The sequence below is a fragment of the Schistocerca gregaria genome, chromosome X, assembly GCF_023897955.1.
Source record: "Schistocerca gregaria isolate iqSchGreg1 chromosome X, iqSchGreg1.2, whole genome shotgun sequence".
NCBI classification, from domain to species: Eukaryota; Metazoa; Arthropoda; class Insecta; order Orthoptera; family Acrididae; genus Schistocerca; species Schistocerca gregaria.
Genome location: NC_064931.1, coordinates 32,759,920 through 32,778,150, shown reverse-complemented (window position 1 = coordinate 32,778,150; position 18,231 = coordinate 32,759,920). Strand labels below are relative to the sequence as shown.

General features: G+C 37.1%; 1 protein-coding gene across 2 annotated transcripts in view; it reads left to right on the top strand.

Annotated features, from left to right (window-relative positions):
* LOC126299570 (dynamin-binding protein-like) overlaps positions 1-18,231 on the top strand; it is a 226,270-nt gene that overhangs the window by 43,068 nt on the left and 164,971 nt on the right. For both annotated transcript variants that reach the window (XM_049991569.1, XM_049991570.1), the window contains 4 exons: positions 8,063-8,118; positions 10,334-10,481; positions 10,594-10,744; positions 17,445-17,613. In XM_049991569.1, coding sequence (XP_049847526.1) covers positions 8,063-8,118; positions 10,334-10,481; positions 10,594-10,744; positions 17,445-17,613 — 524 coding nt within the window. The remainder of the gene's footprint in view (positions 1-8,062; positions 8,119-10,333; positions 10,482-10,593; positions 10,745-17,444; positions 17,614-18,231) is intronic.

Sequence of the window (18,231 nt, the reverse complement as noted above, 5' to 3'; positions counted from 1 at the left end):
GTAATCAAATACCTGTGGATGTAAATGAAAGAATATCTGGTGGCTCCAGATGTGTATATACCCTCAGAGAGATGTTTTCTAAAACCAAGTCACATTCTGCAAATATGTCGATTGTTATACACCTCATTGTCCTCTACAGTTCAGAAAGCTGGACACGCGCTAAAAGGAAGGCACAAAAGTACCTAACATTTGAACAGTGAGAAGATAATATTTTTGAAAACATTGTTAGCAATCTAAAAATTTATTAAAATTAAAATTTAAAACAGTCTTGATTGCAATCGTGTTAAAATATTTTTTTATTGGAGTGAGTGACTGCTGTTGTCTCTTTCATAGTCATCTTCAGACTCTGCAAAGATATATTGGCAAAGTAGTGTAGACATTACAATAAGTACATAAAAATATATATCAAATATATAAAAATAAGCTAAATAGTAACAAATTATACCCAGTGCGGTGGATGAACACTGCCAGACGAATTTCGTCGATGCTTGTGTAACTGCTGACTGTGCATGGAGGGAACGGGTATTAATAGGGCTGGACACACCTACCGTTCTGAGTATGACATCATAAGTAGCCAATCAGAAAACACGTTCATGATTAGATAACTTAATACATAACTATGAAGGAACAGTTACAGTTGGAATACATCATATTGTCAATTATTGATCATTAATCATCAGTGAATACAAATTATACTATTAAAATGGTTCATTGGTATGAAATAGGGCTTAGAGTATGCTACCCTCTAAACTCACAACTACAGTCTGCACCAAAGATTGGCATTGCCCGAGCGTTTACATGGATAATTGAGGGTTATGATGGAAATGGTGTCCTGTTCTGCTGTGGACGTTAGTGGTGCTGTCAAAGATGGTACTAGAGAGAGATACGTCGTATGTTACGGTTATGTGCCACAGAAATTCAGTTAATTTTGCTCTCTTCTGATGTCAGCGCAATGAAAATAACTGTACTATTGTGGAACCACACTAATATTTCTGTAATAGCAGCAGAACGATGTTAAAAAGTGCATCGATAGTTGCCGTAGAAACGGCATCCTAGACCGGTGAGGCAGGCATCAGATGATCAGAGATTATTGTGCACTGCGAAAGATATCTCGAGGGTTGACATTTCAACCACGAAAACAATGTTTGCATAAATATATCAGCAGTTGTTATAGAAATAGCATCTTATTCTCACTGCGACAATCTACAGTTTTACACCACCATAGATTGTTGCAGTGAGAATAACCGTAACATACGATGTATCTCCCCATAGTACAATCTTTGACAGCACCACTAATGTCCACAGTGGAACAGGACGCCATTTCCATGGTAACCCTAGTTTATTCACGTAAATGCTGGGGCAATGACAGTCTTTGGTGCAGACTGTAGTTGTGAGTTTAGAGGGCAGCATACTCTAAGCCCTATTTCATACCAATGAACCATTTTAATAGAATAATTTGTATTCATTGATGAATAATGATCAATAATTGACATTATGATGTATTCCAACTGTAACTGCTCCTTCATAGTTATGTATTAAGTTATCTAATCATGAACATGTTTTCTGATTGGCTACTTATGATGTCATACACAGAACGGTGGGTGTGTCCAGCCCTATTAATACCCGTTCCCTCCATGCACAGTCAGCGGTTACACGAGCGTCGACGAAACTCATCTGGCAGTGTCCATCCACCGCTCTGGGTATAATTTGTTACTATTTAGCTTATTTTTATAAATTTGATGTATATTTTTATATGCTTATTATAATGTCTACACTACTTTGGCAATATATCTTTGCAGAGTCTGAAGATGACTCTATGAAAGGGTCAACAGCAGTCACTCACTCCAATAAAAAAAAAAAAAATATTTTAACAAGATTGCAATGAAGACTGTTTTAAATTTTAATTTTAAGAGTGAGAAGAATCTGGGGCCTGGTAAGAGAAGGAAAGCAAGAGAGAATAATGAAATTTATGAGAGATCATGAACCAGCCCAACATTTTACAATATCAAATGAGCAAACGACACCAATGAGCAGCTTATTTAATCGATATGCCAGAGACCTGACTTTCTCAGCAAGCTGGCATTGCCTGCATTACAACAAAAATACTCCTGGACAGGCCAAGAAACAATGGCAAGGTGATGTAATGAGAGATGCAGAAGCTATGAATGTATACAATTTGGAGAAAACAGCAAAAGACAGAATGCAGTGCAGACCATGTGTTGATGCAGCACATGGTCTACAGGGCTGGTGACCACTGGATTAGTAAGAAAGATTGTCTGCCTTCGATTTTATCTTGTGAAGCTACATTTACCACTTGAGAGAGTCCTACCCGTCCTCCTGGATTTGCTTCTCAGAAAGGGAGTGAGGGCAGGTTTCCCGTATTCGTATTCTTTCACACACCTTGGTAACCTATTTGATTAGCCAAGCGATGCCGTAAAGATGGAAAATTAGTGCTCTCATGTCTAATCTTTTGAAGTAGGCATGTGCAGGTGCCAAATACTCAGAGGCATTGTGACATGGACATTTCCAGCAAATGCAGTGCTCTTTGGCAATGGCTGCACACCTATTGGAGTTTACTCTGGTGGAAGACTGGATGAATGCATGGCCTCTCTTAATGTGGTTTGCAAAGCCCACTTCCCCTAAGCACCCACCTCTGGTGGATCAATCCTGTGAACAAATATACACAGGGAGCTTCTCCTTCTCTGATTAGTTCTTCATTCCTTACATTCCACCGAGCGAGGTGGCGCAGTGGTTAGCCCACTGGGCACGCATTTGGGAGGACGACAGTTCAATCCCGCGTCCGGCCATACCGACTTAGGTTTTCCATGATTTTCCTAGATCACTTTAGGCAAATGCTGGGATGGTTCCTTTGAAAAGGTATGGCCAATTTCCTTCCCTCATCCGAGCTTTTGTTCCATGTCTAATGACCTCGTAGTTGATGGGACGTTAAACACTAATCTCCTCCTCCTCACATTACTTCCCCTAGTACATGTGTAAGACATGACACAGTTCTTATTCAATCAGTAAAGTGCTCTAAATCCTCTCTGCAATTTTGGCATATGGTGAAAAGTTTGTCCCTATAGTAGCTAATGCTATGCTTTATCTCCAGATCTATCCACTATCCTTTTTGCAAGGATGTCAAATGCCTTGGTATTTCTCAGCCCTTCCACAGAATTTACATAAGCACAAGCCTTTCCTTGCAACTTCAGGTTGGCAACTTCTGTCAAATCTTCATCACCCAATGTGGACAGTTTCCTTCCTCCCATTAAATTTTGAATGTAAGTGTGGACTTTTCATGTGTTTTATCCACAAAAGTGGGAACCAGTGAATCCATTAGAACATCAATCACAGGTATGGACAGAATTGTGTATGGAAATCCCAGAAATATGGAAGCAAATCTAACTGCAGGTAGAGTGCTGTTTTGCGGTTGCATTTGCAAATGCCTGTTTATGGCATCTTCAGAGGTCTTCATACTCTACCTGGAGCTGCTCCAGCCTTGTTTCCATTTCTCAATCCATCTCCAGATTTTCCTGTGACCTGGTGGTTGGTATCCCTTTAAGGTACACACATCGAAAGAAACAAAAAGTCTTCAGCAGCAGCTCTCAGTGACATCTCTACCAGCATCAAACTCCAGCGGTGTCTTCTCCAAACAACCAAACTGACATCTTGCATCTGTCAGTTGACGAACAGCATGGAACTGTCGAGCTGTGGTGTGGTGGCACACAGTGTCAGGATGACAGTGAGTTATTGTACCCACGAGCTGGCTTGTGCAGAGGCAGTAGAGGAGATGGTAGAGGTCACAAGATGTCGCGCAGCAGCAGCACCGATGGCTCCAGCTCTGGGTAGACTGCAGTGGGCAGCTCGGATGGACTGTGCTAAGCACTTGGCCATTACGTCACAGTACAAAGCTGAACGATAGTTTCACACATTCCCTCATGGCTTAGTAATTTGTATGTGGCATGTCAAACTAAAAACAAAACAAATTCAGCATCCCAATTCTGAAACCAGTTTGTACTCTCCTTCAGGGATGTAGCCAGGAATGGAAAGCAGTGTGGGCTTGTAATTAATGTGAGGTACTCAAGTTTACTCATGAGGAATACATGGTGGGGGTTGCTAGGGGGACAAGAAGGTAACTCCAATAACCCTAGACACACCTCGGAGGATGAGGGAAAATGTAAAGGTAAAGAAACTAAGCCATTTAGTGTCTGCTGTAGGAGGCAACTGGAAACAGAAGAGAGAGACGTTTTTCAGCTGTGGCTCCAAGAGCGCTCAGTGTGTCAGTCAGGTGATCCTGCAGTGTGGTTTGATTGACTGGGCAGCTTTGGTGATGACGATTTGCCCTGTTCTGGTGTGAGCTTGTTGATTGTTGTCGTATCAGCTGGAAGGTGATGGATGAAAAGGCAACCTCTTTGTAAAGTTTAAATAATAAAGATTACTCATGTCTGGGAGCTGGTTGTACCTCCAAGGTACAGTGTCTAATATGTACAAATTTTGATATGCTAAATTTTCATTGATTGTACTTTATACTTAGGAAAGAGAACAGACGCTAGTTCACCTCCTGATCTGCCCTCAATTGTAGCACACAATTAAACAAATGTTGTACAATTATTAAGAATCTGTGAAATGTCCGAGCAGCTCCCTAAATTATAAGGAAGGAGTTTTTAATGTCTGGTGAAGGTTGCTGGCTCATATGGCTGTAAGTGACCAAGCAGCCAAACGTTCTTAAGTCATTTTAGCATTAATTCTTCTTTCTGTCCTGATTTTAGAATAATGACTGCTTGTGAGACCTGAGACCTGGCATCATATGTTGAAGGAGATGAAGTAATCTAGATTTTTTTCCCTCTAAAGCCAACAAAGTTATCATTCATTTTTGTGTGCCTGCCAGTGACTTAACATTTCTACTGTTTGGTGAGTGGTCTTCATTGCTTATAAAGTACTTACATTCTGCCAGAAATTTCCGTACTACAGTTTATAATGTAAGTGTACTTACATTCTGCCAGAAATTTCCATACCACAGTGTGTAAAGTAAGCTGCAATGACTATGACTGGTATTACATTAGCCAGAAGGGATGCTCTTTTTTAACACAATTTAGGGAGCACACATCTTCCCAGAATAAGACAGCTTTGGGGGTGCATGTCACTGCAGAAAAGCATTCTGTAAAACAGATAAACAACAATATGGAAGTATTGCACACCACACTGAAGAATAGGTTGCCTGATGAATTCTCCCAAGCTAATACTCAAAGAGAGTTCAAGCAGAACTGTTACTGTAGTATGTTTGATCTGCTTTAAGTAGTGCAAATTTAGTGTTTTAAAATCATTAACATGCCAATAGATGATAAAATCCCTATCTTGAAACTCTACATGGAAGACAGTCAACACAGACTGACCATCTTCTTTCCCCATACCCTATTGCAAATGTGCTTCATTGTCAGCTGTGCTAAGCACAGCTGCATACATGTGGTGCCTTAGCCATGGTGGATGACTTTTGGCAGTTATCACTAATTTTAATGTTAGATTCAGGCACTGTCCCTATCAGTTTACATTTATACAAAATATAGATATTGCATTTCTAGATTTACCCTTTGTTTTAAATAGCTACAGCTTGATAACGAGTTCTGTTCTTATGTAATCTTGACACAGGTTTTGTGAATTTTATATTTATATTGGGATTACCAGCTTTATGTATGTTTTTATACTGGTTTTCATAACTTTTTAAGTGTCATCAAAATGTTAGTTCCTTCTGTCTCTGTTTCTCAGAATTGTAACTATGTGGTGGTGTGTAAGAACACACAGTGATTAAACTCCTACGGGTTTTATATGCCAATATTCATGCTTGGGAATTGACAAGTTACTCCAAGTAACAACGTTATGGTGGTTAACACTTTATTTAGGTACCAGTTACAGTGTAAGCAAGGTAGGTTTTTACTGTTTTCAATGTTTTAATGCATTATAAAAATTACATTTTTTTAAAGTTGAAAGGAGTTTTACACATTAACTGAAAGTCTATTTTTTTTTGTTTGTTTCTATAGACCTGATGAGGGATGTTAACCAATTATTATCTAGTTATTATTGTTTTATATTGTGATCAAGACCAATAAAATTTATAATAAATAGTCAACAATGTAGGAAAAGACAGACTGATACTTACCATAAAGGAGACACATCAATTTGCAGACTGCCACAATTAAAGACACTTACATAAAGCTTTCGGCCACCGCTTTCAGCAGTAAAAGAGAGACACACCATTCACACACACAAGAAAGCACACCTCGTGCACACACAACCACCAACTCCAGCATCTCGAGCCCAGGTATCCTAGTCCCTGCACATTCCACCAGACAGCGTTCATCTCCCTCTCCACCCATACACCACCCCTTCCCCTTCCTCGCCCCCTACAAATTGTTGCTTGCATCCCATGTGATGTCACATTCTGGCCCAAGATGCTGGAATTGGCAGCTGTGTGTGCGTGAGGTGTGCTTGCTGTGTGTGTGAATGGTGCGTGTCTCTCTTTTACTGCTGAAGGTGGTGGTCAAAAGCTTTATGTAAGTGTCTTTTAATTGTACCTGTCTAAAACTTGATGTGTCTCCCTTATGGTAAGTGGCAATCTGTCTTTTCCTACATTGTTGAGATATTCCCACTGCAGTTTCCATTGTTTGATGATAAATAGTCGCTGTGTTTAAAATTTCTATAGCTTACAGAATAGTGCGAATTCGCAACACAGAGAGAGAGAGAGAGAGAGAGAGAGAGAGAGAGAGAGAGAGAGGGAGAGAGAGATCTGCACCTGCACCTGCTGGAGATGCAACACATTATTGAAATGAATGAGACTAATCATAGGGCATAATTACATGTCTCGGAAAATTCTCAAACTGGAATAGTTACATTTAGTTGGACTGGGATTCAAACCTGGAATCTTTGCCTTTGGTAAGCTCTAGCAACTGAGCTCTCCAAGCATGACTCCCGACCCTCCCTCACAGCTTTACTTCCATCAGTACCTCATCTCCTACCTTCCAAGGCAAAGGTCCCAGGTTTGAGTTTTCCTTGAGGCTTGATTATTCTTATATCATCTATTCCTTCCCTATAATTTGTCAGATAAAAGAGCCCCTTGATTAAAAACCTTCCTTCAGCTTTAGTTTGTGTGTACTAATGTGCTACTAACAGTTTGAAATTGGAATGTAGGTACATTCCAAAATTTAGGCCCAATGTCTAATTACTGTGACTCCTTGCTTAGAATTTGTGAGTCTGGTGAACTGATTGATTAATGTCACTTGTATCTTTATGTTGTCTTTTCCTACCAGATTTTGATGCTTCTTAATTCTCCGTGTTATTGTAAACATAAGCACACTGACCATTCAGTGGTCTTGCTTTGTCAGGGGTAAAATGTTTTTCTTCTTTTCTCAGTCTTGATTTGTGGTTGGTTTTTTCAGCACTTTGTGGTGTGTTTCTGTTGCTACTGACATAACATGATCCAATCACATTGTATTTGTTTATTGCTCTTCACCGTATTTCGTTAAATACTTGGTCGTATTTCGTTTTACATCTACCACTTCCTCAGTTGTGAGAATCAATTTGCCTTTTATGCAAATCCTGTTTCGGTGATGAATAAGATAGCTATGTTAGCCACATGTTTTACATAATGTATTTTATGCATAATCAGCATTAACTTTGTGTGACCCTTTGACATGCCTGTGCTGCATTGAATTCTTTTTATATAGTACAGGCTGTTTTTGGTGAATTTACATTCACATTTTAATTTTACAGCTGTATCTGTTGTACGAGTGCTCCAACAACAGCCTACGGGATAATAAACCAGGAACAGATCCAATGCAACACAGTTGTGAGAGAAGTTCACAAAAAAAAAAAAAAAAAATGCCATTGAGAATCCTTCGGGTCTTTGGGGTGAGGGGTGGGGGGTCTCTAGCTAAATTTAAGTCTTTTATATAAATCATAGAGATGGACAGTACATAGAAGTAAAAGCTCAGTCAGTGATATCCAGAACATATGAGAACAGTGTAATATTTCTTGCAAATATCTTTTAAATGCATATTTATTTGTTTTTCAGGTGTCCATCTTGGTAAACTGGGATCTCTCATCAGTGCAAAAGAAAAACAATTACATGTAAGGATAAACTATACTGTATCAGTAAATGCAAAAGTTTTTCATAGATTTCAATTTGTTGCTTTCATGAAGGTGTGCGCCATTGATATTTTCTATGTATTTTTACATGGTTCATATAATGCCTATTGCTGACATAGTGATTTTGAGTTTAATGTATGATTTAAAAGGATGATAAGTGTAAATAATTTAAGTAACTGAGTCACAGAATTGTCATTAATTGTACCTGTGTTAATTGAATTGTTTTGTGGTGTAAGATTAACTCTATTATGCTGTCTGGTTTAGTGTCCTCATCATGGCATTTAATTATAGTGATGGTGGTGTGTTTGCACATACACAGATCATGCAGGTTTGCAGTGTATGAAGCACCTTTTGATGCTCATTTTGTTGATATGTGGTCTAATACAAAGTCCACTTCCTTTCAATGAGTCTAACTTACTGGGCAACGGGAAAAGCCAAAGTAGAATGCCAAGAATTGATATAGGGCACAAGAGATGTGTGAGGCTGGTGATTCCAATTGATGATACCACTGTTGAGTCATGGACACTGTTAACAGCCTGTAGATTCTGATGTGGACTCTAAATGTAATATCAAAGGGAGCAGCTTTGTCGTGTATACATGCATTTGGTGACAGTGGCAGTGCTGCTTCTGTCACTTGTGTTAATGAGAATCAGAGTTTCCACAGCTCACATCAGTTTGTTATATTTCTGGATGTCAAGCTAACTGAATTTTCTGGAAGAACTTCATTAAAGATGATTGTCCTGGGTATCATTAGAGGATACCTAAAAGCACATGTTGTCACTATAGTGATTGGAAGATGAAGTAGTGGGAAATATATCATTCATGTTAAAGACAATATGGCACCTAGCTCTTGTTTCCATTCACAGTCAAGGGCAAAATGTCTTTTTTGTTTCGTATCTACAGATGAAACTACATTCTGTCTACCAGTTTTTATTGCAGGTGCAGCTCATATTTTACACTTTTTGTAAAAAAAAAAAAAAAAATTATAAGTTTTCTAAGACTAGCCTCTGCTTTGTTTCCATTCTGTATAAAAATGAAATTGTGAAAACTGGACTCAGTAGGATAAGGGAAGGAGTGCCCTTGCGCCCTCAAAATTGGCAAATCCATAAAAATAAACCATCAACTTTGCAAAATATTACTTCTGCATGACAAATACACTCATTACCAAATGTACGCAGTTCTTTTACTTCAGTCTCCTTAACTGAATGCATTCCCATGTAGCAGATCAGTAGGGTGACATTACAGATCGTGATCCCGAGGTAGGTGGAGAGGGGCATAGTGAGCTGAGCTGTTCCCTTTTAGAACACAAGATGGACCACCCTGATAGTCTCATTTTTATGAGAAGTTAAGTTGTAGCCAGGAAAGGCATTCATCATCAGCTTGTTTATGGAAGAAATTTATTGACTCTGGTATCACTCCCGTGAACCAACTGGAAGCAAACTGCACTGTACAAAATAAACATTACAGGCTTTCTTCTACAATTTGTGGGTGTGTAAATTGTTTGACAAAGTGCCACACTATCTGCACAAAAAGTAACAATTTATTTGGAAAAAGCATGAGGTCCGACACAATAGCTGGGAAACTGCCTACCAAAATTAGAAGTTTCATGTCAGCAATGAAGGTAACTACAAGAACACACTCTACTACTTCTTGCCCATCCTGTAATCAAGATGGAAAAATAAAAAGTTCAACCAGCCTATTTGCTGCATTCCTCACTTGCTCATGTCTTCATTTGCTAACTGAGTGCTTAGTAATTTGTATCTAATCTTCTACAGACAGAAAATTTGGCCTAATAAGCCAAAATTGTGTTGATTGAATTGATTTTTGTATGTCAACTGGCAGATTCAAACATCATTGAGTGAGGTATAAATTTATCCATCATGTATGTAAGCCAGGTCTTCAAAAGAAGGGTAACTGCCTTTGTTGCAGTTTACATGTTTATAAATGGAATTTTCATAAATTATTGAATATGTTAGCTGATTCATTTTTTTTATGTACTTTGTGGGAGGTTTCAGATGAAGTATATTATTAAATGTGGATTAATGATGTTATGTTAGGTTGAGTAACATTTTAGGCAGCAAGTTGTTTGCTGCCACTTTATCATATTTTAGTGTAGTATTGTATTTTACTGTGTTTTCAGTTTACTTAGGAGTCACAGAAGTCTTACATTGAGCAATTTGATCTTTCTTCTTCTTAGGAAATAAAGAAAGAAAAAAAGGAAATTGAAAACAAGCTCAGCAACAATCCACACGAGAATGAAGACAGTGTGCAAGAAATGAAATACAGGATAAGAGAGTGTGAAGAAAAGATTCTCTTCATTGAAGCTGATTTAAATCGTATACAAGGTGAAGTAGTTACTGTGTGGTGGTGCGAAACTTATAAATGCTCTTTGCATAAACTTCCATACACTATTGAGAGTAAAACAGCACAATATTTCTGTATTTCTATTTTTTGCAGGAAATGTGTCACAAAATAGTGTGGATGATTTGAGCAAACAAGACTGTGTGCTGCAGCAGAAACCACCTAGTGATGTAAACTCCAGTGGCCAGGAAATTAATACTAACCTTGAAGTTATGCAGACTACTTCTGTTACAGAAGAGGACCTAAGGTTACATTCAGAAACTTTTGTTTTTTTTAAGTAGTTGTTCTGATTGACAGTTTACTGCCCAGTGTAAAAGGAGTATTGCTAATACAGTTTGACATTTCTCATACAACATTGTATTTCATTTAAGGGGGTCAGGTACCTTCACGAAATTGCTTTTTCAAAATTATTTTTTTCTTATGCTCCAAATGATAGAAATATTTTGCTCAAAAAATTATTGCAATAGCTCTAATAGTTTCCGAATTATCAATTAAATACTAAACCAATACCCTCTGATCTGTTCCTTGACAGCCATGCTCCCTGAGAGTAACTTTTAATTTTCCTTGAGCCTAATGTAGCATTTTGCAAAATTTATCATATTGTTTATATAAAGTTTCAAAATTAAATTTGTCATGCTTGTAATGATCAGTCCAGAAGTTAAATTTCTCCTGCTTGCAGTCATCTTTTGTGAAGTAAATTAAACATTTGATTATGATTTTTAAACAGATCATGTGTTAACTTTATTCTAAGCATTTTATGAATGATCATGGGGAAGAAGAAAGTATGCTATAAGGTGAAGAAATTGCCTTTAAATGGGAATCAATATAAGAATATACACTCTGCCAAAGAAATCTATGAAAATAATAACAATGTAAGTGTTTCAAAACAAATCATTTCTTCAACAAGTGACAGTTCTAACAGACATGCATCAGACATTACTGGTGCTCCAGGTAATGTTATTGTGTGCATAAACATAATGTCTGCTGAAATTACAGATGCCTCCACTGCATATTTGGTGGACATACAAATTTTACTATAAACAATGTGTCAGGGCTAGGTTGCAAAATTTTTATAACATGTGCTAACTGTGCAATGTAAGCTCATTTTATAACTGCCCAATGTCAGAGAAAACCATAAATGTCTACACTATTAATAGAAGGGCGGAGTATGGAATGAAACGTGTAGGACGGGTCTGACAAGTCTCAAAATATTTTGTGGTACAATGAATATGAGGCCCAAAGTTAGGAATACTACATATAACCTTATCAGCAGTTAAATCAACGTTGTGTCAAAAAGTATGAAGAAATTTTGTGCAAGTAAAGCTGCAGCAGAAGAAATTAGATTCTACAAAAGCACCAAGGTAGGTTTCATGTGGTGATACGTGGCTTACAAGGGGACATTCATCATTATATGGGGTATGCACAGTAGTAGCAAGGGAATCGTGGAATGTTTTGAATACCAAAGTGTCCATTTCTTATTGTAAGCATAGGAAAGGGTGGAAAGATAATAAAAAGAATATGACTCATTGACTCATGCAGAATGGATGGAAAGTTGTGATCCAAATGGTTCAGTTAATCATAGGAGTACAGCAGGTACTATGGGAATTGAAGGATGAAGAAAACTTTTCTGCAATCAGAGATTAGACTTGTATTGTATTGTATGGATCTGGGGACCTAGAGACGACAGAGAGGCTTCGTCGCCACCATAGCCCTCAGTGGTTCACAACCCCACAACGGGCTACAGTAGTATACTCATGCCACTGCCACGCCACACCGAACCCAGGGTTAGGACCTCCCTCCCCCCTCTGGGAACATCTCACTCCAGATGAGTGTATCCCCAAAAATTTGCATGGTAGAGTAATTATGGTGTAAGCGTGCGCGGAGACAGCATTTGCGCAGCAATCATCAACATAGTGTAACTGTGGCGGAATAAGGGGAACCAGCCTGCATTCACTGAGGCAGATGGAAAACCGCTCTAAAATCCATCCACAGACTGGCCGGCACACTGACCCTTGACACTAATTAGCCGGGTGCATTCGAGCCGGGGACCGACACACCTATCCGCTCGGAAAGCAGTGCGTTAGACCGCATGGCTAACCGGCAGGGTGAGATTAGACTTAGTGCACAGTATGTTAATTACATTGGTGATGGTGATACCAGATCCTTCAAGACTGTTTCAGAATTAAAGCCATATGAAATTAATAACCGTATCACTACATCTCTGTATGGTAAAAAGAGATTGACAAATGCTACCATAAATAAGGTAACCTCCTATTATGGAAATGCAATTGGAGAAAATTCTCTGTTATTAACATAACAGAAGCTATATGGTATCGCAAATGCTCTTCTGATTCCAACCTGATGCATAATTTTTGCCCCAAGGGAAATGAATCATGTTATCCATACCAATGTGCAGTCTCTGAAGAAACAGTTAATAGCTGTAGGCACAAAAAATACTTTACCATCTGTTTATAAACTTAGTTGCCAAAGAACTCTTAGAAAGATGTGTTGAATCTAATACATGAAGTATTAATGAATCAAGGAACAGCAAAACTTGGAAATTTTGTCACAATACTGGATTTTGCAGGAAAATTATTATTAAAATTGCAACAAATGATACAGTAATTACATTCAAAGAAGGCATGAAAGGTAGGCTGGAAGTAATTAAGCAATTAGGAATTGAGCCTAGAAATGGTTCAAATGGCTCTGAGCACTATGGGACTTAACATCTGAGGTCATCAGTCCCCTAGAACTTAGAACTACTTGAACCTAACTAACCTAAGGACATCACACACATCCATGCATGAGGCAGGATTCGAACCTGTGAATGTAGCAGAAGCGCCTAGAATGGCATGGCCACCGTGGCCGGCTGAGCCTAGAAAGTTTTATAAATTTGCACTGGATGATGTGGGTGTAGTGCAAATAAAGTCAGCAGAGAAAGCAAGCTAGAAACGAGAAAAGAAGCAGTAAAAAGAAAGAGCAACCTCAGATTAGAGAAGACAGTCCACCAGTCACCATTAGAAAACAAACATTTGAAAAATGCATTAGCAACGTTGAACACTCACTTCCCACATTTCATGTTTTCTTGATCATTTTCACTCATAACTCATAAACTAAATAACATAAAGCTTTGACTAAAGCTTTTTGACTATATGTAGCTATATAATATCGACATGATGAAGCAAAATTAGGTCAATGTATTGAATAGCTCCTCCATTAAACATATATTACTATGTTCAAAAAGTTTAAAAAAGTGAAGTCATAATTTGAAACCTAATTAAAACTGTTATTTATTGTGGTGTGTAACTAAAATATCTCTGTTTTGTAAATATGTATTTTGCCAATAAAGTAAACTAAACACAACATTAAAACACTTAAAACTACTCCAGATGTGAGGGAAATGCTGTAGTATTACTGTTGAACAGCTGCCATTTTGAAACAATTTAAAAGGTAGTAAAAATAGTTTCTTTATGATATATTATTTTTATTTTCATCCTGTGTAAAAAGACGAGTTGTTTGAGTGTGTCTACTTTTATTCTTGTAAGTTTACTGTTGTAGGAGAAGAAAATTGTTGAATGTTGTCAAATTTTTGCTCTTATAAGCTGTAGCTGCCCCCCTTATTATAGTTCTTGTGTTTTTCTCATATCTTTTGTGCTTCAATATTATGCGATGTTCAGGATTTTTTTGGGGGCTCTCTGTGGCTGTTTTTTCTTGTAAGGGAAGTATTGTGGCAGAGAGTACCAGAGTGACATAAACAATGTATAATGAAGAGAAATCAGAAAAGATTTGCAGAGAAAATGGGAAGAGACAAGTGAATAAAAACTAATAAGGAAAAGATCAAAAAACAAAATAACCTTGTATGAAAATCTGTGTGGTAACAAAGGCAGAGGAAGTTTTAAGGTGCTCTAATGTTGTTTCTTGGTGGAGGGGTGGGCAAGGTGGTCCCCTTAAGATTCTTATCTCATTTCCTGGCCATCTTCTAGACATGTCTTTCAATTTAATTTATTGTTAAGCTGTATGATGTTCAGTAGATCAGATATTATTGAGACTTTATGGGAAGACCACTGTGAAAGTCTTAAGAAAGTAATGCAAATTCTTTAAGTTATTAAAAATTATCTTTAAATCTTTTTCATGTGTGAAGCAATGCAGCCTCTCAAAGCTCTTTGTGAAAATTCCATGCTGTGGCTCTTGAAGATTTTTCATGAATACTTCTTATGAATACAGCTGCTAATAAGGACCCAGGATAATGCTTAGCGAAAGTCTCTTTCCAGTGCATTTAAGTTTCACATTAACCCAGATTTAGACTCAAGTATGAGTGAAAAAATATCTGGACTTTGGGCTCCTCGAGAAATGCTTGTATTCTGACTGAATAGTTGGTACAGTGGCACAAGAGTCCTTGCAGACTTTCCTGTGGTAATCTCATTTTGATGCTTTCAAGATGCAAAGGAAGGTGTGATGTAGCATAGCAGTCTGCAATCACTCATCTACCTTTTTTTAATCAAGTATGATTATTAATCTGTGCCCACAATGACTATTTATTCTAGTTCAGAATAAGTGCACAATTTGATTCATTTTTCAGTATTGTAGATGTGATCCTTATAAACCACTAAGTCCTTTGTGCTTACTCAGGACTGAAGTTTAAGTAGATACAGCCTTTTCTGGGGACTCAAATGATGATGCAGATAGTTTCATTTGCTTTAAAGAAATTGCATGGTTGCCCCATTTGGGTTAATTGAAGCACCAAGGTAATGGTAAATAATACACAAATGCTGAACTTAAATTTTTGTAGGTGCCAATTCACTCCAGAATTGACTTGTAAATTGTATATTATTATTAACAGGCATGAGGCACAGGGATAGAATGACCTATTATTATTTAAATGTTTTGGAGAAAGTGGTGCAAGAATGATGACAAAGTAAAAAAGTGGGGATAAATAAAATGAAACTTTGAAGAAAGAGAGAAAATCTTGAAACTGACTGCTTAGCTTTTGTTGTTTTAGCTGTCTTAGCAAAGAAACAGGAAGATGCATTGAAAAAGACAAAACTGTCTCGAAGCAGTAGCAAAAAAACTGAAATACAAATTTAGTATGAAAAAACTGTATAGATGACTAGTATTAAAGATGCCCCCAAATAGGTGGAATCACAATATGGAAAAATAAAGCAAATTTCAGAATTTAAATACTTGAGAGAAATAATCCAGGCAATGTTCTGGACAAAGCAACTAACATAAAGAGAGCCACAAAAAATCATAATGTTATTCCACTTAACAAAGAATGTATACAAAAAATTCTTATATATAAATACAAGATTGAGGCATTCCAATTTGGTGATTAAAACCAGGTATCTGTACACCCCAGGTTGCCTCACCATAAAGAGAGCCAAAAAGTTAAATAATGTAGAGAAGAAAGAGAAGAAAGAAGAACAGGTAGAAAAATTTTGGATTCCAGAGTCTATTGCTTTTCAATGTTGTGCCTGATCGTGACTGAATATTATGTGGAACATTATAACGGAAACCTTTTCAGCACTACCAGTACTTACCAATTCTCTGAAGCTGCAACATTTTTTTATATTTGAAAATGGTATTGCATATCTGTCTTGCAACAGAAATGGAAACTAGTGATTTTCAAAACTTTCCAAATGACTTGCATACAAGCCTTTACTGTATAACCTATGATTCACAGTAGATGAATTTAGGCAGAAGTAGACAGCATATATTTTAAGAGATTTTTTAAAATCATGATGCTCATTTAGTGGGCCCAAATCACATGCACGCATTTGAATTACAGGTGTGTTGTTTAAATTTGTCACTACACTGATTACTACAAAAGCTCCAGCTAAGGAAAAATGTTAAGCTAAGCTTGAAAAACAGTATATTGTAAGACTAAACAGCATTCAGATTATTTTTGAAATATTGCAAGAGAATTTAGAAGCAAGCACTGACGGACATTACTTGTGGGGTTACAAAACTAGAACAAATGCAGCTTACTAGCCTGCATGTTGAAATCAGGAGTTACAAAAGTACTGCTGACTGTTTACTTGACAAGATCTGCCATTGTTGAATTGGTATCAGAACTATAATGACAGATGAAGTTTGCTTATGTATTAGTGAATAGTTGTTTGGGAAACAGTGCCAGTCTGACTGGGCATGTCTTCTCTAGTTTCCTAAACATATTCTACAAATGAGAATGAACCACAAATTTGAGGTGCCATTCCATAAGAAAATGAGATTATGAATTTGCTGCTGGAAGTTACGACCGTTCAGAATGTACACATTCATGCTATCTATGTAAGGTTCACATGATCATACCTCATTCTAACTGGTTAAACACATCAGAAGCACAGTGCTTTTCATGTTGCCTGTTATTGTCAGAACCACACATGGAGGTTATTGAATATGATTAGTCACATATAAACCAGAAAGCATTATAAACTGTCTGTTACAGAAGTATGGACTAATTATTTGCAGGATTCTAAATGTTAAAAAAAGTTGTGAAACTTGACAATATTCTATTGTTTGTATCATTTAGTATTTTAGTGCTTGTAACTGTTACTGTTCTCTGCAGACTTGTATTTTTTATGTTAGGGGACATTAAAATTGAGCCTAGGTCAGTTGTGTATGTGGAGCAGTATTTCCTCTGTTACTATTGATAAATGAATAGTTTCTACTTGCCCTTTATTTAGCAGATGTCTCGTGTCTTTTGTTTATAAATGACCATTTCACTGCAGTTATATAGTATTATTTGTTGCAAGGTCACTTAACAAACTGATCCTACAAAAAGTAAAGTTAAAGATCTAAGAATTTTAATTGAAAATGCACAGTTCTACTGTAGTGTGAAAGTGAAAAAAAATTTAAACAGTCAGACTGCATGCCATGAACACTAACTATCTAATACAGCTTTAGGTCCTGCCTTGCATGTTCAATCAATGAAATTTAATTTTGAATTCTAGGAAGAAGAAACAGGAACAGAGACAAAATGTAATATCAGAACTTGTCTTCACAGAGAAAGAATTTGTCCGTGACCTGAAAATTACCTATGAAACTTTCAATCTGCACAACCCTGAATTTCTTGAGAACAGGGGCATTAATGTTGAAATTGTTTTTGGGAACATACTGGATGTAAGTAACTTCTCGGTTCTGTGTAACATAAAACCTACACTTTTATAAGTTGAATTTTGAATATTGCCAGCCATCTATTACTTAACCATGTGTGGCTATATTATATTTTGTTGTGCTCACATTGTATTGTGTTAGCTTTATATTATATATAATTCTAGAAAAGGCCAAAAATTAATTTAAAAATGAAAAAGAATTAAAAGTTCCCCAAACTACTTTTGTATTGAGCAAACCGTGGATAATTGTTTCTTGTGCACTCAATGGATAATCAAAAAACTGTGTTAAACAAATCAGCAAAACTGAGGACTCCTGTTAGCTGTAGGTAATGAATGGAATTGCTTTTGGTAAGATAAATAGTGTTAATCCTTCTAGATATATGCCACTGCTGATGATGGGGTTAATTCTTACAACAGTTGGTCAAGTTGACATAGTGTCTAAAATTGAGAAATGTAGAAAATCAGCAGATTCTAAAACTGCATTAAAGCTACATAGTTTGGGGGAAAAATATGCATATTTGTAGCAATGAGAGAGGATATGAAATGATTGTGGGGGGAAAATACCAAGCCAAAACGGTAGGGGAACCTAGCATGAGTAGGAGCTGATGAATTGAGAATGTCAGAT